This window comes from Leuresthes tenuis, unplaced genomic scaffold (assembly GCF_036924035.1).
Source record: "Leuresthes tenuis unplaced genomic scaffold, fLeuTen1.0.hap1 SCAF_7, whole genome shotgun sequence".
Taxonomy (NCBI): domain Eukaryota; kingdom Metazoa; phylum Chordata; class Actinopteri; order Atheriniformes; family Atherinopsidae; genus Leuresthes; species Leuresthes tenuis.
This window is the reverse complement of record NW_027325361.1, coordinates 36,163,770-36,190,442: the sequence shown is the minus strand read 5'-3', so window position 1 is coordinate 36,190,442 and position 26,673 is coordinate 36,163,770. Positions and strand designations below refer to the sequence as shown.

Below are 26,673 nucleotides of genomic sequence, written 5' to 3'. Positions count from 1 at the left end.
TCTATTAACAAGTTGGAATCTAACATGCAGGAGAGGACCATGTTGGCAAACCTCTCCACCCCTGCAGCTCTTCAGATTGCTCCTTCATCTTTTCCCTGCCGTGTCTCACCTACCATCGAACCACGCCTGACTCCTCCCGAGGTGTTCACAGATGAGCAGAGTCATTGTCGACCATTCATAACCTAGTGTGAGATACACATTGAATTGCAGCCCTCGTCTTTCCCCACTGAGTGGGCTAAGGTTGCCTATATGATTTCACAACTATCAGGCAAGGCCAAGTTGTGGGGAACAGCTGAGTGGCAGAAGGACTTGCTCATCTGTTAAAGCTATAAGGACTTTACCAGGGAACTCGTCAGAGTCTTCAATCCTGTTTTGCCAGAGAGAGCGGGGTGGCTCGGGGTTTGTTTTCTTCAAAGCAAGGCAAAAGAGGTGTCACGGAATACTTAATTGATTTCCGCACTCTCTCTGCAGAAAGTAATTGGAATGATGAAGCATTATGTGACATTTTTTTTACCAGGGACTCAATCAGTGGGTTTACATGATGAGATTAACTTGATTATGGCTATAATTGAGTTACGCTCCTTATCTGAGCAAGGGTAATTATCCTTTGTTACATGGCAGTGAGTGAATCGAATCACTGGCACAAAGCAGGTCATACCCCGGTACGATAGGTGGCCCTGTACCCATTTCAGCTACCGCTAATAGAGCCACTTCCTGTTGACTTCTTCACCACCAACAACAACAAAACTAAGGCATTCGAGAAAGATAGCGAGCGAAGAGCGAGATGAAGCTGCGTCCCTCTCCATCTGTGATGAGCTGGTTATGGCACAGACGATGCACAATGGCACATTCTCCATCGCGTTGTTTGTTTCTTTCTGACGGCGACAACGACAGTAATATCGTCTCCTTCGACTTCCAGGTGACAATCGCGGGAAAAAATCTCAAGCATGCGCTGATCGAGTTATCCCAAGGTCTTATTTCGATCGCAAGTAGCCCGATCCGATTTGATTTCTTGGCGGATTAACCTTGTTACATGAGCTGAATAACTGAGTGAAGAGATTAAGGATAAGCTCGCTACCTGTGATGCTCCCAAGAGTCTGGTCGAGTTGGAGAAACTTTCCTCCAGGAACGATCAAAGACTTCACGAACGGAGGATGGAGAAGAGTCAAGTTAACCAGGGTCCACACTCTGAACCTAGGATCAGGTCACTATAGCGTGACACACCTGTAGCGTGATGTGATAAGATATAAGAAAGTTCTCACTATCCAAATAAGCCTTATATAACCTCGTGTTTTGGGCACCACCTTCAATCAAAGGAAAAGACAGAATCTTACGATTCTGGTATGTTAAAATTAGTATTACAGTCTCATGCGCTACTCGTGAATTCTCGTTTGGTTGGACTGACAAATACGTAAAGAAAACATACAACACAACCGGTTAATTTTATATATGAACCATTTATTAAAATTATATGACCAAAGACATGAACCTTAACACAACAGTAGAAATGATTTGAATATGGATTATTAAATAGGAAACACTTAGTTCATTGAAAATAACTAAGGAGAGAGAATGGATGGATACTGGAATTATTCAAATAGTCTAGTCTACTTGGATTAATTGATCATTTTAACAGTGAATTCTCTCGACACCCACTGCGTACCATCTGAAATGTAAGAACAGGGTAGCTCTTACTTGACACACTTTCGTCCTGTTAAGTCAGCTCCGAACCACAGGTAATCTGTAAAGTGTTCTTTTCAGTCCGAGCGATTGACCAGCCAGTGGATAGTGGGCAAGACAACAACAAGACAGATGTATAATTTAAATGTCCTTTGTTATTTCTATCTAAAAATATTTAAAAGTTAATCGAGTCCAATGGAAATTAATTTAAAGAGACTAGAGGGGGAGGGCTGAAGGTGTGGATTCTTGTGTCGCCGGCTTCACTTCACCAGGCTGGCAGGCTTGATCCGACTGGTGCACTGGCACTGTGTGGCTGCACAACTGCTGCTGACGCCATTTGCTGTGCTGCTGGGGACTGCTGCACTCCACTGTGTGGCTGCAAGGCACTGTTACTGCTCAGCCGTTGTGGTTGCTTCCAGTCCGACTGCCGTCCTTAGACTACTCCAGCCCACATCGCACACTAAAGGACAGTCTGTGTGGGGGTAATTAAGCTGGCTGAAGTCATGCCCAGCACACCTGTTTCAGGTTAGGCCATCACCATTAAATCACTGCACACTCACTCTGTAAAGCCACACCCACTGTTACCCTTTAAACATACCAAAGTGACACAACAACCAAATAAGTTCAGTGGGATGGTTAATAGAACACTTGTAGTTTGTAAGTCCCTCTACCAGAAATCGATTTTTTTCTTGTAACTCCCTTAAAATTCCGGAGTATATGATGGTATGAATTAATGACAGGATTTTTTAATTGAACCTTGATAAGAATAATCATTATTTGTAGGCTTTATTTGAAGTATAAATATTTGAAAAGGTACTTCTATATTCATGGAATCTTACTCTGAGGAAGGCAAAAATTAGATTTTATGGTATGGATGGTTTTTCATTTTAGCCATCTGGTGCTTTTTCTTGTCACACATCAGTGAAAAGTCACCCTAAAATATCATATTAATTGGCTATATTTATATCTAAAAAGTGATTTTGAGATACAATTGGCTTGATTTTTAGAGAACTAGAGATTATTTAACAACAAACCTACATGATGAGTAGCTAGATATGCATTGCATTAGCTGCTTCCTTCAAGGACAAAACATTTAGCACTTTGCATCACCTGATGCCATTGTCCATGGGATGGGACTTAATAACTGATTTATTTAAAGAGACCAGTGATTCGTGCTAAGGCTAAAAACAAACCCTAGCTGTCCAGCTCATCTTATCAACATCCGTTGGTTGTTTGCCAGGAGAATAGAATAGAATAGAAAGATAGTTTATTCATCCCCCAGTGGGGGAAATTGAAATTAGTCAAGTAGCTCAAAAAGATTTCAATATTTACCATGATTGTATATTAAAACAACAATAATAATAATAGGTGAATAAATAAATAAATGTGAGAAGAAAATGTCAGCAGTCACTGTTAAAAAGCTGTTGGGACAAAGGACCTCCTGAACCTCTCAGTCCTGCAGCCTCTCACTGCAGCTGCTCCTCTGACCTGCCAGGATGCTGTGGAGAGGATGTCTATTATTATCCAAACCAGAATATAATTTCCTCCTCATCCGTTGCTCCCCCACAGCACTGAGAGGGTTGAGTGTTCTGCCTACTACAGAACTGGCCTTTTTCACTAGTTTGTCCAGGCGCCCACAGTTTTTGTCTGTAGTGCAACTCCCCCAGCAGACAACAGCATAGAACAGTGCACTCTCAATGATAGTGTGATAAAACATGCATATCATGTCACTACAGACACTGAAGGACCTGAGCCATCTCAGGAAGAACAGACGGCTCTGGCCCTTCCTGTACACTGCTTCTATGTTGGCAGACCACTCCAGTTTATTATCCAGCACCACCCCCAGATATTTGCAAGTCTGAACAGTCTCTATCTCCCCTCCATCAATGCAGACTGACTGGTATGGAGTTTTAGATCTCCTGAAGTCCACCACCAGCTCTTTGGTCTTGGTAGTGTTCAGGAGCAAACAGTTATTTTTGGTCCAGCCATAGAAGGACTCCACAAGGTCCCTGTACTCCTTCTCCTGTCCACCGCACACACATGCCACAACAGCCGTATCATCAGAATACTTCAGTATGTGGCAGGACTCTGAGTTGTACCCAAAGTCTGATATGTACAGGGTGAAAAGAAAAGGAGCCAAAACAGTACCCTGCGGAGCCCCAGTACTGCATTCCAGTGTTCCAGAAACACATCTCCCCATCCTGACATACTGTGGTCTGGCAGTCAAATAGTCTATAATCCACAATGCCAGGGAGGGGGCCACACCCATACCTAGAAGCTTGGCTTTCAGTATGGGAGGCTGTATAGTGTTGAAGGCATTGGAGAAGTCAAAGAACATGATTCTCACATATGAACCAGGCACATCCAGATAAGTATATGCCCGATGCAGCATGTACAGAATCGCATCTTCCACTCCTATGTGTTCCTGGTAGGCAAACTGGAGGGGGTCAAGATCCTCAGCAACCTGCAATCTCATGTGACGAACAAGGAGTCTCTCCAAGGTCTTCATGATATGAGATGTCAAAGCCACCGGTCTGTAGTCATTCAGCTCCACCGGTTGCCCTAATTTGGGCACCGGTATGAGACAAGACGTTTTCCACAGCACCGGGACTTTTTCCATCTGAAGGCTCACATTGAAGAGCCTCTGAAGATGGTGGTGGAAGCTGCCACAGAGGTGGAGGTGCAGCTGGGCTTAGGAGCTACAACCATTGCTGAGTTTACTTTTTGACTAAATATTTTTATCAAACAATTGACAAGAGAATGGAATCATAAACTGTAAACCATAAGAACATAAAGGCTTTGTAGTTCAGTTTTTTTTTTCTCCAACATTGGACTGAGGTATCTGTGTCTGGCTTGGCCGCTGCCGGCAGCAGTATGTCTCGTAAATCTGTAGTGCTGCTTTTCTCTGCACTGCTGTTTTTTGTTTGGCATCAATGATTTTTTTAGCTGCTTTAGTCTACGATCGCCTGACACTACGATCGCCTGACACTACGATCGCCTGACACAATTTCAGGATGTTCTAGAAGCATGGAGTGGCTGGTGACAAATAAAACATTCTTGTTGAACGATTATATACTCCAAGAATGTGGATTTCCTGTTTCTTACTGAAACCTGGCAGTGCGACTCGGACCATTCATCCCTCATTGAACTCTGCCCAGGTGGTTACTCCTTTATCGGCCAGCCTCGGACATCTGGTCGTGGATGAGGTCCTGCTGTGGTCTTTGGGAACCAGTTCTCATGTCGTCCAATGTTGGCCAGTTTTCGTTGTTTGAACTACAGCTGATTAAAGTGTGGGAATAAAAATAATTTTCACTGTGCTGTGGTGCATCATTCACCTGGCCCAAAAAGCCTGTTTTTTGGAGTTCAGCGACTTCCACCATGAAGCTACCCAATCTGGTTGTAGTTAGTGATTTTAATTTATATGTTGATGATTACTCTGACCTCTTTGCTCGAGGTTTTATCAATGTCATGGTTTCTTTTAATTTTACCCAGCCCACACATGCCAAAAGTCACACTCTGGACCTTCTTTTACTTTAAGTTTAAATATTGACTATTTGCTCTGAGGAAATTCTTATCTCTAATCATCACCGTATTCATTTTAACTTGTCTTTTTTTGTGCCACTTTCTCCTGTTCGCTGTGAGGTCAGCCTTCGCATCCTAAATTCTTCTTCTGCTTGTGTGTTTTCTGATGCTTTTTATTTGGTCTTATTCCCTTATAATGATGTTGATTTTTCAGCAAATCTTTTTAATAATTTTTGTCTTTCCCGTTAAAACAAGACTAGCTTCTGTTTTAAAGTCACCCCCTTGGGTAAATGACAGCATTCACGGTCTAAAACGTTCCTGTAGGAAAGTTGAGCACTTATGGAGAAAAACTGGCTCGCACATTCATTTGCTTCACTTAAAGGACCTTTTAGTTTCTTTTAACAATACAGTTAGAGATGTGAGAGCTGCATATTTTTCAACACTGGTGTGAAAGAGCAGAGATAATCCTAAGGTGCTATTCAATACCATTAGTGATATTGGTATTCCTAGTCTTCCTGCTGTCCCAATTTTCTCAAATCAGGATTGTGTTTGCTTTTTTTATTGAAAAAGTCAATAATGTGAGAAGAAATATTTCTCCCTCAGCTTCTTCAATGTCTGTTTCCAGAACAGCTCGACCTGTAATTTTAGAATATCTTTTACCCGTTTTTTTTTCTGTGAGCTTGTCAGATTAGTTGGCACAGTGAAAGCATAATTCTGTTCTCTTGATTAGCTACCTATATCCCATTTCAAATATATGCTTCAGTCCATTGGTCCCTGTGTTCTCACTATAATTAACTCTTCCCTAATGTCTGGTCAAGTCTCTGTTTATTTCAAGAATCCTGTTATCCACCTACTCTTACTAAACCCAAGCTTGACCCTTTTCTTTTAAGCAGCTACAGACTAATTTCAAAATTACCATTTTTTGCTAATATTTTAGAAATGATTGTGGCTAAGCTTTTAGAAAAGTATAGCATTCTTGATCATTTTCAGTCTGGTTTTCGTAGGGCTCATTCCACTGAAACAGCCCTTCTTAGAATCTTCAATGACATCCTGATGGAGTGTTGCAGGAGAATGTTCTGTGTTACTAATGACCTCGGCCTTTATTACTATTGACCATCACATCATGCGCGATAGGCTGAAATACTGGGTCTACCTATCAGGATCTGTCTTGAAATGGTTTTCCTCATATGTTTATGTTTTTGCATTTGCCAGATGCTTTTATCCAAAGTGACTTACACTCATATCCCAGTTAGCATAAAGGGGTCTTGCCTAAGGACCCCTACTGAAGGTAGTACCTTCCATGTGTTAGGGTCAGGATTCGAACCTAACTTTCACCCACATGAAAGTTGGCAATCTACACTATCCACTCATATCTGTCTGGATGATCTTTTTCTGTGACTGCTGCTAAATTCCTTTTCCTCATCCCTTAACAATGGTGTGCAACAAGGTTCTGTTTTGGGGCCTTTATTTTTTTCTTTTAAATCTGCTCCCTCTTCAGCATATCTTAAATTATTCTAAGGGCATCTCTTATCACTGTTATGTAGATGATATTCAGTTATATATTTCTTTTGAACCAAATGTTGTTTTTAATGTACAAATCTTGCTGAGGTGCTTAGATTCTGTCAGAAATTGGATGGCTGACAATTTTCTTTAACTTAATGAAGAGGAAAACTGAAGTCTTTGTCTGTACCTCTGTTTTTACCTAAGATAATGGGGAGTCTCTGCCCGCTGCCCTCATTTGTAAACCCCTCAGTTAGGAACCTCCGGGTAACTCTTGACTCAGTGTTGATTTTGAATTATTGGTTCGCTCGTTCACCATTTATCCGGGCTTGGGACCGGCACTAGAAATACCTCATGCTCCCTGTCCACTACAGAGTATGTAGAAAATCCCCCAAAGTCATGAGTTATAGTACTTGTGATTAGTAATTATTGTTTAAATCCCTTTAATAAATTGTGAATCAGTGTTCATTTAAGTGTTAGTCTGGCAGGGTGAGCCAGCTCATGGGTTGGTTGTATTGTCAGTGACGTCACTCAGGAAAAAGGGTGTGTGTGGTATGGCATGCCATTTTAACATTTAAAATCCAGACTGGATATGTGTTGCAGATATCTGTAATTTAGTTTTGCCTAGTCAAAAACAACATTTCAGATATCTGCAACTACATTCTTCCTATCCACAGTTGTCATTTCAGATATCCACAACTACATTCTTGTTAGGACAAATGAAGTCACTTTTGCCATTTATGTGTATGGGATTTGTCATTACAGACAAATGTGAATTACAGATATCTGTAACTGAATCCCAGTTTGAGATAGCAGGGGGGGGTGGCGGGAGGGCCCCCCTTGCAGCCCAATTGTTGAAAATACATGCTAAATTGCCCTCTTGGGACCCAAAACTCGCTAAAATGTCTTATTGGGAGGTGCTAAAGTGCCCTCCTGGTTGGCAAAATACACTAAATTACCCTCTACAGTGGTGAGGTTGTGCTATATGTGCCCTTTTTTTTCTTTCCGCCCCTGCCCTTCAAAAAGTCTGTGCATCAGAGAACCTTTGCAGCCATACTCCTCCAGCAGGTCCTTGAGGTCATGTGATCAGGTCCTTGACGTCATGTGATCAGGTCCTGTTGGCTGTGCAGCACACATGGTTGAAAAATAAAGGTGACAAGCCTTTGCTCCCACTCTCTGGAACTCCCTTCCTCTGAGCCTGAGATCCATGGACTCTTATCTTGAGAGGTGCTACATAATATGATTTTACTTACTTACTGAGAGCAGAGGAAGTTAAATAGCATGCCTCATTTTGTAAATATCCCAGCATTACAATACGTATAAATTTTGGCAAAATGTCATAGGTGTTTTATCTAATCATTCTTTTGAGAAGATCTTTTGAGAAATATAATGACAAGAATATTTCTAAAAGATGAACTATAAACAGGAAAAAACGGGAAAGAGCACCCAGACTACATCTGAGGTTATGACTTCAGCTGGCCAGTATGATATACACTGACCTCTCCATATATCATGTCCGTCTTTGTAGTTTTATTGAATAAATGAAGAGAAAGTGTAATAATTGTAGGATTCGGCATACAAACTGGCAGTCTCTCTTCAGAAGAAAAAGCGACATTCGCAGCTGTGGCCTGTCTTCTTAACTGTACACACCTTCCCGATTAATGCAGGAAACTGGTGTGAATTTAAGAATGCAGGTTCAAATGTGGATCAAGGTCCTTATAATCACGATAATTTCAAATTAGGTCCTGAAATATTTGTAAATTGCCAAAAAATGCCTTATATCTAATTACTAAAACATATTAGAGTAATATATTTATATTATAGTTATATATTGAATATGGACATAAACTGTAGACCCTTAACTTTAATTAGATGATATTTACCGCGACTGAGGGAGAAATAATTTCGGTATTATAGGCATTACATTAAAACCTTTTAGTGTCTTGTTTACCCTCCTTTTAAACCTTCCTAACAGCGTTATGCTCAAATTGATTAACATGACTCTCAGAGTTAATCAGATTGGCTTCTTGAGGACACTCAACTCCTCCTTTACCAGGACTGACAGTTGACATTATCTCAGTTGTGAAGAGTCATCACTGTTAAAGCAGCTGATGGATGTTGCTGTTTGTGCACGTGCTACTTCCATGTTGTTTGCATGTGTGAGTGTGTATGTACATCTCTTTGGTTAACCTGCATAAAGACATCTGCTAAGCACAGCTATGAATAACAAGCAGGAGCTGTGAGATATGGCAAGTTGAGCTAGACAGCTTAATCCGAAAGGCATGAAAAGCTGATGCTTTTCACCCTGCCTCTCTCTCTCTGGTAAATCTCTACTCCCATTGAGATTCACAGTGACAGGAGCATCTTCAGTCAGATGAAGGACAGACCTCAAAACATTTGCTGATAAGCTTATCAGATTGACCTTTTTGTGACATCAAAAGGTGGGGGAAAAAAGGGACCTTTCTTTTATAAAGAAATCTTACTTCGTCAACTTGATTAGATGTTTATTTTAGATACAAATTTTTATTTAGCTTTTTTGATGGAATTCAGGAAAATGTATATAAAGGGGGTGGTGTTCAGGGTTCAGGGTTCAGGGCACACTGCGTAATTTGTTGAATCTCCTCATTGAGACAGAGGCAGCATCTGTCCAGACTGACCCAAATCCTCATCTTTCCTGCACTCCACCATAATCCCTCTAACCCTCCTTCTCCCTCAGCTCTCCCTACTGTCCATCTCAGCCCTTTTACACAGACATATCCACAGCCTTTCTGCTTAACTCTGCCTATGCCCGACTTTGATCTTCACCTGTCCCACTCAAGTCCTTTTCTTTGGGGGCTGAAGTAAAAGAGAGAAAACAAAGCTACCATTTTAGATTACAGTTGTTAGTGAAAGTAAGCCTTACTCCTTTTAGCCTGTCTTGCTGAGTCAGCAAGAGTCATCAGACAGGGTTTCTGCAGATGTTCTATAGTTGGTCTCACATTGCTCTGCATGAAAGCATGAACATGGGGTCTATAATACCCTTAGGCTTACTGTGCATTTGCTATATGAATGTAGGATTACTTTAATCCGCTACTAGATACTGTAACTTGAAACTTGCTAAACCATACATTTTGCTTCTGTCAGTCACAAGGACATGGGTTGCATGTAAGTGTGTTTTTTAAATTATCTACTGCGCAAATATTTCATACAATTGCTTTTGGACTCTACATTTTCATCAAACATAGACTGTAAATTAAGTTTATTGTAATATCCCCCAGCAAACACAGATAAAGTGTCACTGAACATCAGTTGGAACCTCCAGCTGATTAACTGGTGATGTTAACTAAGCAATAGTAATCTGAAGTAGACAGGCAGTATCTGTCATATTGATAGGGACGCTGCCATAATGCAGAGATATCATGTAAGTTCTTGGTGAAAATTAGTTGCCGATTAGCCTCATTTTTCCAATATTCTCTTTGCTCACTTTCCTGTCTCCTTGTCCTCAGTCAATCAACCTGAGAGAACCAAGATACTGCTGCAGAAAAACTTAAAATACCCCTTACAGTGCTTTTTTTCCTCACTCTCATATCTTCCTTTCAGGGCCTTCAGGCTGCAGACCATGACCCCACCGCTCCCCCCTATGACTCCCTGCTGGTCTTTGACTATGAGGGCAGTGGTTCAACCGCCGGCTCTCTCAGTTCCTTGCACTCATCCTCAAGCTGTGGAGACCACGATTACAATTACCTTGGCGACTGGGGACCACGCTTCCGCAAGTTAGCCGACCTGTATGGTGGAGGGGATGATTAGCCCTGTCAGGCCCCACTAACAAGAACCACTCTCCCCATCCTTGCTTCAAGCTTCAGATGGTGGATGGGGTAAGGCAGATGACATTGGGAAAACCAAGGGGTTTGGATCAGCACTTCTGTATTTCCATGAGACAATTTGTGAGGAGTCTCACTGTCTCTTGTGGAGTGGACAGTTATATACTTTAGGGACCATGCTGATTCCAGGCTAATGGACAAGATCTGAGCATTAGCTTTTGTTCTAACAAATATGAACCATCAGAAAAAGTGCTGAAATTCTCTTTGATGGTTGAGAACTATGACAGCCATGCTACAGATGCTCATTTACACTTGAATCTTACAGTACAACAGCACTGGGGTCAAATGTGCCTTTTTGTACATTCTATTGATTGTGTTAATTCTTGATTCTATATGTTGCTTTAAAGCTTCTGGAGTTTTCCAACAGCAACTGGAGGAGTACTTTGCCATTACAAGGAGTGTACGTCTATGTGTGTGGTTTCCACCCCTTTACTTGTTTGTGAGTGAGAGCTTGAATCGTTTCCATGGAGACACATTGGATGGATACTTTAAAGGGCAAAATCTACTTCAGATGCCAAGGATGATCCTACCAGCAAAAACATGGCTTCACTGTGCAGCTCTGGGTCTTACAGAGGTCGACTGGATTGAATGTAGGGTCATTCTGTGCCAACTTACCTAGACATCCAAGTTCATATCAAGTTCAATATGAAATAGTCAAAAGTATAAAAAATTGTATTGTACTTTAAAAACTGAAAGATAAAACCGTATATTTGTAATAAAAATGGTTCCTTGCCAATTAAAACAAAAACTGTCAAGAAGGTTTAGATAACCCTTATTGGGTAGTAGTAGGAGTAAAGGGACTGGTGACCTGTACAGGATGTACCCCGCCTCTTGCCTGATGATCGCCGGGATAGGCTCCAGCCCCACTATGACCCGACTGACGTATTAAGCGGATATAGAAAATGGATGGATGGATGGATAGTAGTAAAGGGTAGTAGTTGAGCTCCAAAACATAATTTAGCAAGATCGATGACAATCTTTCGATGACTTTTTTTTTTTTGTGGGGTCAAATAACGTCTCGATAAGATAGCCCTACATTACTACGACACAACATCAAAATTTGGTGGCATAAGATTGAAAACTACAGTGGACATATTAAAGGGATATTGTTTAGACGTTAGGTAACTAAGGTTGTATACTATGTTCTTTCCACTACACATCTTTGGTATTAATGTCAAAGTCTGCTTTTGATTTTAAAGGGAGCTGAGATCACCTACCACACTGATTTTACTCTGCAAACATCCTATAGTGGAGATGGATATGGGTAGGGATAGCTCTAAAGAATTGCCACCTCCTCTTGCTTTCAGAACTCTTGGATTGTTGAAGACATTTAGTGCTAAAATTGATTTAAATATCTGTTTGGTATTTTTCACTTGTAGAAAATGTTTGTGGTGCAGTTTAAATGTTGGCAAATATGCCCTTTTTCTGCTTTCATGAAAAGTTTAAAATGATATACAATTTGGCTATTTAGTAGACTGACAAAACACAGAAGTATAAAAGTGACATGTTAATTTAATATATATATTTATGTATTTATACAGGAGAACAAAAATTAAAGAAAAACCAAAAGAATCAAGTGCACAAACAAAAACAAATAAATCTGAAAAGCAGTTACCAGTTACATGAAATTACTTTAAATTGACTAAAATAGCCACCAACAAGAAACTGAGGTGAGTAATGACTATGATAGAGAGGCTAAGAGTGAATTTGTGCTCACTGTATGTTCAGCAGAAACCTGTGTCTGGATTAGAAAGCTGCAGGTGTGGAAGAGTATGACGTGAAACTGATTTAGAAAAGCTGTTTGAAAAAGTGATATGAATACTTTTGCTAACGCACCCTTGTAGCAGCTAGGATCACCAGATTTTTTTCTATTGCTGCGGAACAACTTCATGCACTGATCAGCCTCAATATTACAACTGCTTGCCTAACACTGTGTAGGGCCTCCATTGCAGCCCAATCAAATCGGACCTCTGTTGGTATCCGGTGGTGTTTGGCACTTAGATGTTGGTGCATTCTACGAATGTTTGGTCAGATAAAAAGTCTTTCATATCTTTCAAACCGTATGTAACAATTAAATTTTATTTAATAATTTAGATAAACTGTTGAAAATTGTTACAAGCCCTTCACTTGGAGTTTTGCTCACGTTGAGAATTTTTTTTCACTGTATCCCTGACAAGTTCTCTGGACCAATATATTCCCTGTGAAAAGGCTGTGTCTTATATGACTGAATATTGTGAGTTCTAAATAAATGACAGCCCAACAAAAGCTGAGACCTTTTTCCTGTTGAATCACATAGATTTAATGTTTTTGGGGTGAGACAGAGATGTAGTTCAGACCCAGAGCTGTGCAACAGTTGTGTAATTTTGCCAGTTTGATTTTCCAAAACTAATGAAAAGACATGTACAGCAATTCTGGACTTTAGATAGATACCTTCAGTTTTTTATTTTGCTTTGAACACAATGTAACTTATGCAGCTAATTGCTAAAAAGGGAGTCATCAGTTTATGTTTTGTAGCAAAGATACTTGTTGATACTCTGCTGTGGTTGATTAAATACAAAAATGGCACTGTTTCTTCTGTCTGCTGATGATTTGCCTTAGTGTTCTCTGGTACTCTTCAACTGGCTACTCACTGTAAACTGAAATATGTACAGATTGTATTTTTTTTCTCTTGCTCTGTGGTCTCTTAAAATGACATGCTAATATCTTGAATCCTTGTGTATGTGTAATTTGGATCACAAATTAAAATGTTTTTGCATGTTTTTATCTTTTCATTATGCGGAAACAGCTTTTTTGGATCCTTTGTAAGTAAGAAACACTAAAAATAAAGTCCTTTGAAGGCAGGATTCCAAGTAGTCAAAAGAGATATACTGTAGGCCGCTAATGGAAACCTACCAACATGTCAAAGATAATGATGTATTTCAAAGCAGCATTAATACATTTTTGTATTAATAGGTAAATAGTTATGTGGGACCGTACAAGCCATAATTCATTCTCACACTCACATATTCATATATTTTCACTCTCACATACATACATTCTTACTCTCATACACATTCATTTTAGAATACATGTATGCAAGAGAAGAATGAGTCTATGTGTGCTTAAAAGTATAGTGGAAACGGAAGGTAGGTAGCTTCTTGCATAGTAGCCTAGTGATTGGCTCATATTCACATCCCGCTCAGCATGGACAGAGGAAATGAGACAGGAGTGTTTCGAGAGGCATTGGAGTATTAAGAAATATTTGATCATCCCCAGAAGTCATTACATATTTGTCTTCCTCTCTTGAGCAACACAGAACAGACCCATCAGACCCTAACGTAACTCACAGTGCGGTGGAAAATGACACGAAACAACTCTTCAGACCTCAGCGGGACAGGTGGGACACAAGGGCAGACCAGAGGTTTGCACCAGTCTCTAAGATATGAGACTGTGGCAGCAGGACCTCCCGAACAAGAAAAAGCTAAGATTAAATAATTAATGGAATCTTAATCATTAATCACCATTAGACATCAGTGGACTAAGTCCTCGTTTGCCAAGTTAGCCGCACATTTGATGCTTTAGCGCCGATATTTAAAAAAAAAAAGCCCGTTTGATGTCTATAGCCTAAGATAAAACATTTAAAAACATGTTGTCAGTGGGCATAAAATTCTTTCTTCATTTTGAGGGTTTGCTTTTGGATTCGTGATTATGAGTTTTGAAAAGGGATTTGAATTATGTCAAATCTTAAGTTACTCTGGGAAAAAGATATCTGACATTGTTACACGTGGCTACGTTACCACAGTCAGGTTACAGTTGGTGTTGGTTCTGATTTTATTTGAATACCTCGTTCTTGATGAAGACATGAAAGTTTGGGTTAATATTGGCCTTGTAGAACACTGAAAACAGACATTTTTCCCAGGACTGACTAGTCAGGCAACTCTGAAATCACAAGACTATTTATTTCGATCAGCAATTAGATCCTTTTAATAGACAGGATAAATGGGAGAAATGACTAAACTGGAGGGCAGCGGGAGATAAGATTAAAACAGATTAAAATTGCTTTGTCCTTCATTATCCATATCTAATGTAGCGTAATGTGATAGAATATAAAGGATGTATAAATAGTGTTTTCACTGTCTAAATAAACCTGAAAGGGGAAGTTTTTTTCTTTTTTTAAACCTGGACCTTATTTCTCGCATAAAATACGTTCATCTACTCACCGTTAAAAGTTTGGTGAAAGTTGGCGTCCTTCGGAAGATATTTAGATTACTCGAGATCCAAATATATCCATTACGGAGTGAACAAGGCATAGACAATACAGCCTCTAAATAATGCATTATATGTCTTTATTTCACCAGTAGTTTAAGACGAGTGAATGAATGAACGCGTACTATTGCCCTGTTAGCTCATAGCTGTCGTGTTGTTGTTATCCGGGACTATTGGGGGGTTTATGGGGGCTTTCTACCCATGTGTCTAGTGGGATAACTTCATCGACACGCACCGCTGCAGCACAGCTCATCCACTCTGGTAAGGACATCCATTGTACTCAAAGTCGTCGTCCACATCGTCAAAATCTGATAATATCCTGCCATGTTACACAAAACTAGCAGTAGCAAACTCCGTGTGAAGTTAGCCGACTGTCACAGAGCACGGAGTAAAGAAGCTGTGCTGCAGGGGGGCGTGTGGATGAAGTCATCCCAGTAGACACCAGAGCTGGGGACTCTGCGAGACTTGACTTCACTTAAGTCTTGCTAAACTGTGACTCAACTTGGATTCGACCTCAAAAGATTTCAGACTTGACTGACTTGAGGCTCGAGACTCGCGAACAACCTTTATTTCTTGTTATTATTATTAATCTCATTATTTGTCTGTCATTCATCTTTTTGTATGATCTCTGGCTCTGAGCTAGATGTAAACTTAGCGCGCATGTGCCATGTGTAAAGCGCACATCTTCAGTATCAGACAATGGCGAAAAGTTCACCAGGAGTGCCTCGAATCATAACGTATGGATACAATACCTTCACACAGACAGCCAACAAGCGGACAACAGTGTGCAAAGAGTGCGGCAAAAAAACCAAGATTGTGGTTCAACTACATCAAACTTCATCCGGCATCTGAAAACCCACCCAAACCGGTTAGTCACTTGCTAACGTGAAAGACGTAAAAATGAGCAATTAGCCAATCAAACTAGCCACAACGAACTGTGTGTGCTAATGCTGTGAACAGACAGATTGCATATTTTCTGTTGACATATGATGTGACAGACCATTTCACAAGGTCAAGGATGTATCAGAACATTACTCTATGTCTTAGCAGCCAACAATTGAGTAGTAAAATCCGGGAGAGTTTATGCTAATAAAATAGCTGCCAACACTCCTGTTCATCCCTGGTTCTCCCATATTTCGAACCCATCTCCCGCTGCCCTCCAGTTTTGTCATTTCTCCCATATTTGGAAAGACCCAAATTTGTTTGTTAATTCAATTCAATTCAATTCAGTTTTATTTATATAGTGGCAAATTACAACAATCAACAAAGTTCAATTCATTGTAATCGTAATCCAATGAAATCAAATGCACAGACAATAATTCCAAAATAATCCAATTCATTCATATAGAGCCAATTCGGCGACTGTGGAAAGGAATTGGCTTTAGTATTGGTAAAGGAACGACTCCCTTTTAACAGGAAGAAACCTCTGGCAGAACCAGAACCAGGAAGAAACCTCTGGCAGAACCAGAACCAGGAAGAAACCTCTGGCAGAACCAGACTCAGGAAGGGTGGCCATCCACCTCGACCAGCTGGGGTTTGAGAAGACAGAAAAGAGGGAAAAGAAGGGGGAAGAACACCATAACACCATTCAAAGGATACCTGTTGGAACAGGGAAACACAAGTTAATAACCACAATAATGTCACATATACATAAAATCATTTGTGAAATTAAACAGGGGGAAAAAGAGAGCAAAGTGAGGAAAGGTGTGACAGATGAGGTCCCCCAGCAGTCTAAGCCTATAGCAAAACTGGAGAAACATGATCTCATATCTTAAAGATCTCATTGTAAGATATTTTCCTAACAGAGCACTTCGCTCCCAAACTGCAGGTTTACTTGTTGTTCCCAGAGTTTCTAAAAGTAGAATGGGAGGCAGAGCCTTCAGTTATCAGGCCCCTCTCTTGTGGAATAAGCTGCCAGTAAATGTCCGGGAAGCAGACACCCTTTCCACTTTTAAGATTAGGCTTAAAACTTTCCTTTTTGATAAAGCTTATAGTTAGGGATGGCTCAGGTAATCCTGAAACATCCCATAGTTAAGCTGCTATAGGCTTAGACTGCTGGGGGACCTCATCTGTCACACCTTTCCTCACTTTGCTCTCTTTTTCCCCCTGTTTAATTTCTAAATTGATTTTATGTACATGTGACATTATTGTGATTATTAACCTATGTTTCCCTGTTCCAACAGATATCCTTTGAATGGCGTTATGGTGTTTTTCCCCCCTCTTTTCCCTCTTTTCTGTCTTCTCAAACCCCAGCTGGTCGAGGCGGATGGCCACCCTTCCTGGTTCTGGTTCTGGTTCTGCCAGAGGTTTCTTCCTGGTTCTGGTTCTGCCAGAGGTTTCTTCCTGTTAAAAGGGAGTCGTTCCTTTCCACAGTTGCCACAGCCACGCTCAGGACGGGAGATTGGACTGAATACACATTTCGGTGCAATCTGTTGGTTTCCTTAGCTAGGATATAAATTTTTTGAATTGGCTCTATATGAATGAATTGGATTATGATTACAATGAATTGAATTCCAATTGGCTTGAATTGGACTATATTACTTAAGTGCCTTGAGATGACAATTGTTGTAATCTGGCGCTTTATAAATAAAATTGAATTGAATTGAATTGAATCTCTCCTGTTAGTTCTCATCAGAACTCTGGCTGCAGCATTTTGGATCAGCTGGAGGCTTTTCAGAGAATATGTGGGACAGCCCAATAATAAGGAATTACAGTAGTCCAATCTTGAAGTAACAAATGCATGAACTAGTTTCTCTGCATCACCCTGAGACAGGATGTTCCTGATTTTAGCAATATTACGAAGGTGAAAGAAGGCAGTCCTAGAAACCAGTTTTATATGTGCGTCAAATGATAAATTCTGGACAAAAATTACTCCAAGGTTCCTCACTGTAGAACTAGAAGCCAAGGAAATACCATCTAGAGTAACTATATAACTAGACAATTTCTCCCTGAAGCGCTCAGGTCCATGATAATAATAATAATAATAATATTAAGAAGAAGAAGAGGCGCAGAATAGCAAAGGTTTTATTTTGAAAGCTCAGACAGGAAACCACTGCGACTCTGTTAGTTAATGCCACTAACTTAGTGGTTCAGCTACTAATTATTGATAAACACAAAGTTGTGTTAACAGTTGATAGGGTTTTCGTTCTTATTAACGAAGTCCCACCTTAAACAGAAAGAACCACAGAAGAGATCAATATAAAGTTCAGCTTTTGCAAAGGGGAGAGCCGTCGCTGCTTCAGCCACAGGTTTATGTGTCCAAGCAACCTACAACAATCTCTGACTCCCTCCCTGCAGCAGCCTGGTTTTATTCAAGGATAAGAAAAGGGGAAGAGCTTTACAAAACAAAAGGTTGCATAGAAATTTCAGAGCGTGTGATTCTGTCTAATGTTTAGATATGCAGACACATCTGCAACTTCAGAGTGTGAGGCCTTCACGATAATCATTCAAAGAGATACATCTACAAACTAGTTTGAATCAGGCATTGTGCGTTGTAGTTTGAACTCAGTTAAACTCAGTTGACCTCTGGAAGGCTCTGTCCTGAAGCATCTCCCTTTGTTCATACTCACACACACATTTCATCATCACATGATTAGAACTAATGCAGTATAAGATCCATACATGATCACACATGATTTTTATGGCATAGCATATGAGTGCAATTAAAGCTCAGGACTATAATTGTAAAACAGGGTATATCATGAGATAACAACTAAAAACTCTAACATTTCCCTCCTGTTTATCGAATGAGATACAAAAACAACATATGCAAACATTACAGTTTCTTTTGGTTCACTGTGGTAGGCAGAAACAGCACATCATTCTACATCACTTGCTTTGGACATTTTCAATGTAGAAGTCATTCTTAGTTTCTTTATGCTTTACACATGTGAAGAACAGTCATCATAGTCATCACAGACTCGTCTTTGGTTGGTTGAAAACCGTGGTTTGGCGGAGCAGTTGTAGGCTTACCATGGTGGAAGTGACCATCTTAGTGATCACAGACTTGAAACAAGGGATCACACAAGTTGTAAACAAACAGAATAAGCTCAACACACCAAAGAAGGGGGTTACAATCTTTAAGAGTAGTTGCCACCAGGCGTCGGTCGTCAGCCATGAGAGAAAGTCCCATTGTTGTTGTGCTGTTTCTCGTGACATAGTTTGTTGCAGGTTACGCAGGGAGGCCATTGCCTCATTTATGTGAGTGTCATTTTCTCCAGGGATATAGGTACAGCGAGAAGTACCTATAATGTGACACACACCACCTTGTGCTGCAGTGAGCAAGTCCAGAGCCATTCTGTTCTGGAGAACCATCAGCCGTGTGGCTTGGAGTTCACGATTCTGGCCATTTTCTATCTGCAAAGAAAGATTAACAAAAGACTGGAAGCAATAATTCAGCGTTTCAATATACAGTGCATGTTCTCCAATACCATCCCAAGGGAAGAGGGAATGTGCAACGTTTGCACCTGTGCTCCAAACCTTATGTTCGGCTGGGACATCTGAGCCCCAGATGGGATTGTGGTGTGGTTTGAAGACTGCCTCAGATATTATAAGATAAAATTATGTGAAAGTCGTAATTATTTGAAAAAAAAAAAAAAAAATATGATAAAAAATTTGTAAATTTTTAGTTGAATATCAAAAATGTCTTCTTTTTTTTTTAAAAAAAAGCTCTGTTGAAATATAGAGGAGATGCTCTACATTGTAATCTCTGAAATATCTCAGAGCTACTTCTGTTTATCAAGATGACATTTTGTGGAGATATTTAAGACTAGTTCAGGGTAAAGTACTCAGATTTTTAGCCTGACAGTCCATTTTTACTATAAAATAAATTCCTTCACTAAAACCAAGTTAAAACTGCATTGTCCTTCATATTTATCCATATCTAAGCAGGTTTAATCATAAACTTATTTATATTACCTTGTATGAGAAAGAACCACACTTATTCTAATTTTCCCTGCTCATCGATCTTATTCAGATACAACAATGAAAAGAGACTTTCCCAACAAATCATTTTATTGTGATGGTAAGGAAATTGTTGTCCAATGTGATTTCAATTAAGCATTCAGTATTAAAAAAAACCTAATAACAGTTTGTCAGATTTTTTCTACCTGTGCCGACTCCACCATCTACAAACAGAATTTCTAACACTGCTGGTTCTGTCTCAGTCTAGTCTTAGTTGTGTGGACATTTACTTGTGTAATGCTTGAGTAGCAGCACATTTTAGGTTGAGAACATACAGGATTGTGTAGGGAGCCAGATTTATTTACCCTTACCCCAAAGGTTTGTTAATGCTATTACAGAAAATGCAGAAAGCAGAATGCTCTAAAATCCACAACCTATGCATAGCACAACAGTAAAAGGAGATGTGTATAGTTTCAATCACTCTTCATGCATACGAGTGCAAACTTGTCGAATTTAAAAGTAATCATCTACGTTGCCCATTTCTACAACCACAGTCTTCAGCTGGGAGTAATATTCAATCGTCACCTGGCCGTTCTCTCTGCCGAAGCCTGTAAAACCCAAAAGAACAGTGTTACACTATCATTCTGGAAACATGAATGAGGTCAATCGTAACAAACAAAACACACAAACTTTACAGCATCCTACCTGACATCTTGTATCCTCCGAATGGCACTTCTACGGGCATGATGTTGTAGTTATTGATGAAGCAGGTACCAGCCTCCAGGTTCTCAGCCACACGATGTGCTCGAGAAATATCCCTGAAGGTGGAGGATAGGAACAGATTTCAGATTGTAAAATAATAAACAGAAAAAAGAAAAAAATTCTGCCTTACAGAGAAATTCATTACACAGTGAAAAAAAAGAATCAATAGCCAATTGGAAAATGCCGCCAGGGTAATGCAATTAAGTCATTATCTTTAGGAGCGAAGCGTCAGGATGTTTATCACAGATTGCGCCACACTGCTGAGTAACGACAATCCAGAGAGTCTCTGGTTTTCGTTTTCTCTGCTGACCTGGTGAAGACGCCAGAAGCCAATCCAAAGGTGGTGTTGTTGGCCCTCTGGATCACTTCTTCCTCTGTGTCAAAAGGTAGGACAGCCATGACGGGTCCAAAAATCTCCTCCTTCACACAGGTCATGTCGTCTCTGCAGTTGTCTGTGAAAACCATGAGCATTAGGTTTAAGAAATAGTGGGACACAAACCCTGCAGATGGTGTACAGACAAAAGCGGATAGAAGTGAGTGTTCCACACATACCAAGAATACATGGAGACATAAAATATCCCCCCTTCAGCGTGGGGTCACTGGGAACGACTGGCTCTCCTCCACAAAGCACTCTGGCTCCCTGATTAAACACACATTAAACATTAGTTGAATATCATAAAAGCTAAACTAAAGACCAAAGACATCATTGTTTTGTGGTAAACTGTAAGCGTTGGAAATGTTTTTGTATCACATTAGTTCCCCTTCAATGACTGCAAAACTCTCCTGCAAGAGAAAAATTCTTATTAACAACCAAAGGGCCATCAACACACCTCTTTCTTGGCCTGACTGACAAACCCCAGCACTTTCTCCAGCTGGGACTTGCTGATCAGCGCTCCCATTCGGGTGCTGTTGAGCAGTGGGTCACCCACAGAGATGGCCTTGGTCCTCTTGACCACTTTCTCAAAGAACTGTGGCAGGATCTCTTTTTGCACAAATACTCTGGTCCCATTGCAGCAAACCTACACATTTCAGAGGGACATTTGACTCTGTAAAAGCTGACAGGGGTCATGTCGGGTCAGGTTAAGCGAGTGAGACAAATGATGAACGATAGGACCCTTCAGACTTACCTGCCCCTGTGTGAGGAAGTTTGCCATGAGTGCTCCCTTGACTGCATTCTCCAGATCACAGTCTTGGAAGATAATGAGGGGAGATTTCCCTCCAAGTTCCAGAGTCACCTGCTTCACCCCTTTTGCAGACATTTCCATGACCTGAGAGCAAAGACAGCGGTCTTAGTTAGGATGGTAAGCTTGTGGTCTTTTCTTGTTTAATTCTGAAGTCATGTGAAAAAGAAGGTTCAACCTCTTAATTCTAAAGTTTTACACATCTGAACATGATAAAAAATAAATAAATGTAACTCTTAAAATTAGGTTAATTAACCACAACCTCAAATGATCAGCACATTTATCCAACTCAAAAAAAACCAAGTGATTCAACAGTTTCTAGAATCACATTTATCAGTAATAGGTTTTTTTTGTATAATGTGATGATGATGTTTGCCAGGATTGGTCTCTGCACTGCTGTCCAACGATCACGCCACAGCATTTCAACCAGGTTAAAGTCTGGACTTTGGACGATTGCAACACCTTGATCATTTGGTGTTTCAGCCTTTCTGTTTTAGATTAGCTGCTGTGCTTGAGACCTTTGTTCTTTTGCACGATCCAATTTTGACCGAGCTTTAGCTGGGCTCTGTCCATCAAAACTCAACTGAAAGAAGGGGCACTTTCAAAAACCCCTGTGGCACTGGACTGGTCTCTCTACCTTTTTGCCTGTGGGAACACTGCCAGTGAAAGAGAGTTTAGCAACTTTTGAGTGATGGCAGAGGAAGGTGCCAGTCTCTGCTCCGCCTTGGACCACACAGAAGAGCCCATCAGGTACCCCTGCCTCTTTGTAAATCTCAGCCAGGATGACGGCAGTCAAGGGTGTCATGGGAGAGGGCTTGAAGACCATGGCATTACCTAACAAAACAATCAAAGTTTAGTACTGCGAGTGACAATTGGCACTGATATCCATGTTCAAAGGACATATATATAGGATGACAAAAATTATGTCAAAGTGGACATTTTTTTATTTTATTTACAAAACTAAAAAGACTTCTTACTGTTGTTGTCACCATCCTGTTCACTTTATCCTTAACCATTTAGTTCAGACAGCAGTCATGGTGTGAGATCTGCGACTGTTTAAATAGGTGATGTAATGCAGACTGTTACACACTGACCACATGCCAGAGCAGGAGCTGACTTGCACGATGCAATCTGGAAGGGGTAGTTAAATGCACCGATTCCCACGCATACACCAAGAGGCTCCCTCCTGGTGTAAGCAAACGCTCCACCTGGGAGCTGGATGTGCTGACCTGCAGTTAATGATAACATAACCCAATGTTCAAACTTTGTGAATCACGCTTTTCCTAGAAAGTGATGGTGGACCTACCGGCGAGTGTACCAGCCAGGCCTGCATAGTACTCAATACACTGCCAGGCACTATCAATATCCACAAGCGCTTCAGTGATGGACTTGCCGTTGTTGATCACTTCTAGCTTTGCAATTTTCTCCCTTCTTTCCTGTTATTAATGGAAGCAAAAGGAAAAGCATTGGGCTGCTTTTAAATAACGCTTTGCAGTAATTTTGTGTAAATACTTGTATGTATTTGGAGAAAATGCAGTCCAAGCAAGGCAAGTTTATTTGTAGAGCAGAATTCGTACACAAGGCAATTCAAAGTGCTTTACAGCTACATAAAATCACAAGAAATAAAATCATTCCATAAAACATAAAAAATAATCAATTAATTCAATTAAAAGTGAAAAGTGCAGATAAAATACCTTCAGTTGTCAAACAGAACTGTGGGGAACCCCACAGGTATGCTCTGATCTTTCTTATGTTTAGTAATGCAAAGCGGCTGAACGAGCAACCGAGGTAACATGATCTTTAAAGGTTAGTTGATCATCAATCATGACACCCAAGTTTCTAGCAACCTTTGATGGAGCAAGAGATGGGGATTCAGTTTGGATGCAGATGCTGTGGTGTATGGTTGGTTTGGCTGGGAAGACTAGCAGTTCAGTTTTTGGGAGGTTAAGTTGGAGGTGATGGGCTTTCATCCATGTTGATATGTCAGAGAGACAGTCTGAGATTCGTGCTGAGACCGTGTGGTCGTCAGGTGGGAATGACAGATAGAGCTGGGTATCATCAGCATAACATTGGTATGAGAAGCCATGTGATCGGATGATCTGTCCCAGTGAGTTGGATTATATGGCAAAGAGAAGAAGTCCCAGTACTGAACCTTAGGGGACCCCTGTGGCGAGGTGGTACGCTGCAGAAGTGTGACTAAGCCAGGATACTTTGAACGACCGACCAGTGAGGTATGATTCAAACCAGGAGTGTGCTCTCCCTGTGATGCCGATGCTAGAGAGTATGGACTAAAGGATACTGTGGTTGACAGTGTCAAATGCAGCTGATAAGTCGAGCAGGATAAGTACAGAGGACTTAGCTGTCGCTCTGGCTTCTTTTAAGGCTTCTGTCACAGCCAACAGAGCCGTTTCGGTGGAGTGTCCACTTTTAAACACAGATTGGTTTGGGTCAAGGAGGTTGTTATGTGAGAGGTAATCGGTGACCTGCTTAAAGACGCCCTTTCAATGGTTTTAGACAGAAACGGGAGGAGAGAGACCGGCCGATAGTTCTCCACATGAGTTGGAGGGAGGGAAGGTTTCTTGAGCAGCGGTGTAACCTGAGCTTGCTTGGATGTGGTAGGAAATGTGCCCAATGTCAGTGAAGCATTAATCACATGCGTGACTGCTGCAGTTCAACAGATTCAACAGATCATCATCATTAGAACACGGGGTGTTCTCAAACCGAGTAACGGAAGGGGGAGGTTTTCGCTTTTAATGAGCAAGTGCCTCATTTCATTGTTGCGACAGCCAGCTTGAATTCATGTTGCACAATAATGACACCAAACTGGACGGTTTCCCGTGCTGCAGACTGTTAGGACACAACGGCCAGGCTGTCTTACCCTGATAATGCGGGCGGCCTCCAGCATAACCCGAGCCCTCTCCATTCCTGCCATTTTGCTCCATTTCAGGTAGGCGGAGTGGGCGCTCTCTATGGCTTCATCCACTTCCTCAGCTCCACAGGGCACCAACTGACACAACACACGACCTGCACAAACAACAGAATGGCAGAGCTTCGATTAAATAAATGTTGTATTTGTAACGAATGCAGCAAGAGAAATGTTTTAGATTTGTCTTTAACCTTTGTTCATTACACACATTCAGCTCAAACCCCAGAGTTACCCCCAGCCCAGCAGAGAAGGGGAGGATTCTATTAACTTGTCTCCTTTCCAACCCCAAAGTGTTGGTAATGTTAGTGCTGATCATGTAGAAAAACCGTTAAGACCGTTCTTCTACATTTTCAACCAGACAACCTTTTTTTTTACGTTAGACGTGATAATCACCAGTAGCAGGTTCAAACACGGGCTCGGCGTTGTTCTCCTGCCTGGGTTTGACTCGTTTCCCAGCCCAGAAGTTCAGAGGGTCTGTGACCACCACGGTTCCCGTTAAGGCTCCGGGCATCATGTCGAGAATAGACTGGGCCATTTTCAGACAGACAGTATCTGTGGGACAACGGAGTTCGAGAACAAAGTTCTACGTTATATCACATTGTGCTACGTGTTCGAACAGCTGCCGGAGAACGCTCAGAAATGCTCGTGCTCGAAAATGTAACTGGAGAAAAGGCAGCACGTGCATTTGATTTTAGATAAGACGCTACTGAAAGAGAAAAGTATTCTCACCTCCACCGTTGGAGTCCCTCCAGACAAACGAAACATGCCAAATCTCGTGCTGGCTTTCTATTCCACACCCTCTGAGCAGCTAAGACACGCCTCGTTCATTCCGAAGCTTCTCATTTCCATTTCAGTTCAAACTTTAAAGAAAAAAGTTCAAGGGATGTATGTTATCACATATGATTTGTTATCTTGCTCAAATTGGAATGATTCAGAGAATGTATTTTTGTCCTATACGTGTTGATTTTTTCATAGACATTATAAAAGATATTTTTGACAGAAATCCAGCTATAAAAGAAAGTTGAAAGATACGTTGTCCGTTGGGTCTTTTTAAACACTTTGCCGTAATCTTTTACCATATTATGGAAGAGCAGCGGAGTTATGTAGCTAATGTTAGCGTGCTTCTTCTTCTTTGATCTTTAATGGCAGCTGGCATCCTTGATGTTGCATATGCCGCCATCTACTGGACTAAATGTCTCTTTTTTTCCTTATTTCTTCTTCTCTACATTCTTTTAATTATTCCAGTATTTACCAAGAATCGTATTGTTATTCTCCTCCCTTCTTTAGACTTAACAGATTCTACTATATTTTTCAGATTACATTCTCTTATTCCTGCCCTCTGCAGCCCTATCTTCATTATTTCCCTCTCCCTTCCATATCTGGGACATGCTATCAAGACATGTTCCACTGTCTCCCTCTGCCCACAGCTACACTGCCCAGTTGGATGTTTCCCCATTATCTTAAGTGTATTATTCAGTTTACAATGACCTATTCCTATCCTACTAATAATGACTGTTCTGTTCTGTCCATAACACCCTGCCTCTCCTGCTACACTTATTTATACACTTAATTTATATAAATGTCTTCCTTTTTCCTGATTCTTCCAATATATATTCCACTGATTGTTTATTTCTTTCCATACTAAACTTTTCCCTTCTGTTTTTGATCATTTTACTTTCATTTCCACCACCTCTTTCTTTACTGCCTCCTTAGCAGCTTTGTCTGCTTTTTCATTTCCTTTTATTCCTACATGAGCTGGTACCCACATGAACACTATTTCCCTCCCCTGTTGCATTAACCTGGATGTTTTTAACTGTATTTCATATAAAATTTCCTGATGTGTTTTTGCTGTTCCGCTTTTAATACTTAAGAGTGATGAAAATGAATCGCTACATATAACTATTCTCCTATCCCTCACCCCCTCCATCCATTCAATTGCTATCAATATTGCACATAATTCCACTGCATATATACTTAAATGATCTGATGTTCTTTTTGAAATTGTCTTATTATAAATGGGAACCACCATTGCTGCTGCTGTTACTCCTGTTGCCTGTTCTTTGGACCCATCTGTATATATATATATACACATATT

General features: G+C 40.7%; 3 protein-coding genes across 3 annotated transcripts in view; 1 reads left to right on the top strand and 2 right to left on the bottom strand.

Moving 5' to 3' along the window:
* LOC140312420 (cadherin-2-like) overlaps positions 1–13,333 on the top strand; it is a 127,212-nt gene extending 113,879 nt beyond the window's left edge. Inside the window, exon 16 of the mRNA XM_072390255.1 lies at positions 10,282–13,333. Within this exon, the coding sequence (XP_072246356.1) occupies positions 10,282–10,488 (207 nt within the window). The 3' untranslated portion in view covers positions 10,489–13,333. The remainder of the gene's footprint in view (positions 1–10,281) is intronic.
* The window catches only part of cpt2 (carnitine palmitoyltransferase 2), a 397,454-nt gene that overhangs the window by 339,471 nt on the left and 31,310 nt on the right, over positions 1–26,673 (bottom strand). The window lies entirely within an intron of this gene.
* On the bottom strand, positions 19,835–25,414 carry LOC140312427 (4-trimethylaminobutyraldehyde dehydrogenase). The gene is made up of 12 exons (XM_072390260.1): positions 25,308–25,414; positions 24,972–25,130; positions 24,531–24,676; positions 22,959–23,088; positions 22,747–22,881; positions 22,290–22,486; positions 21,599–21,739; positions 21,302–21,490; positions 21,024–21,111; positions 20,782–20,923; positions 20,415–20,527; positions 19,835–20,317 (listed from the first exon to the last, which is right to left on the bottom strand). Exons 2-12 carry the CDS (start codon positions 25,111–25,113, stop codon positions 20,223–20,225), a joined length of 1,518 nt encoding a protein of 505 aa, XP_072246361.1. The 5' UTR covers positions 25,114–25,130; positions 25,308–25,414; the 3' UTR covers positions 19,835–20,222.

Excerpts from the sequence above, each read along its gene's own strand:
- LOC140312427 (XM_072390260.1), bottom strand. The coding sequence starts at position 25,113 with ATGGCCCAGTCTATTCTCGACATGATGCCCGGAGCCTTAACGGGAACC. Across the intron at positions 21,112-21,301 it reads TCAGTCAGGCCAAGAAAGAG|GGAGCCAGAGTGCTTTGTGG; the intron begins GTGTGTTGATGG and ends GTGTTTAATCAG. Across the intron at positions 20,924-21,023 it reads TATGTCTCCATGTATTCTTG|ACAACTGCAGAGACGACATG; the intron begins GTATGTGTGGAA and ends TGGTTTTCACAG.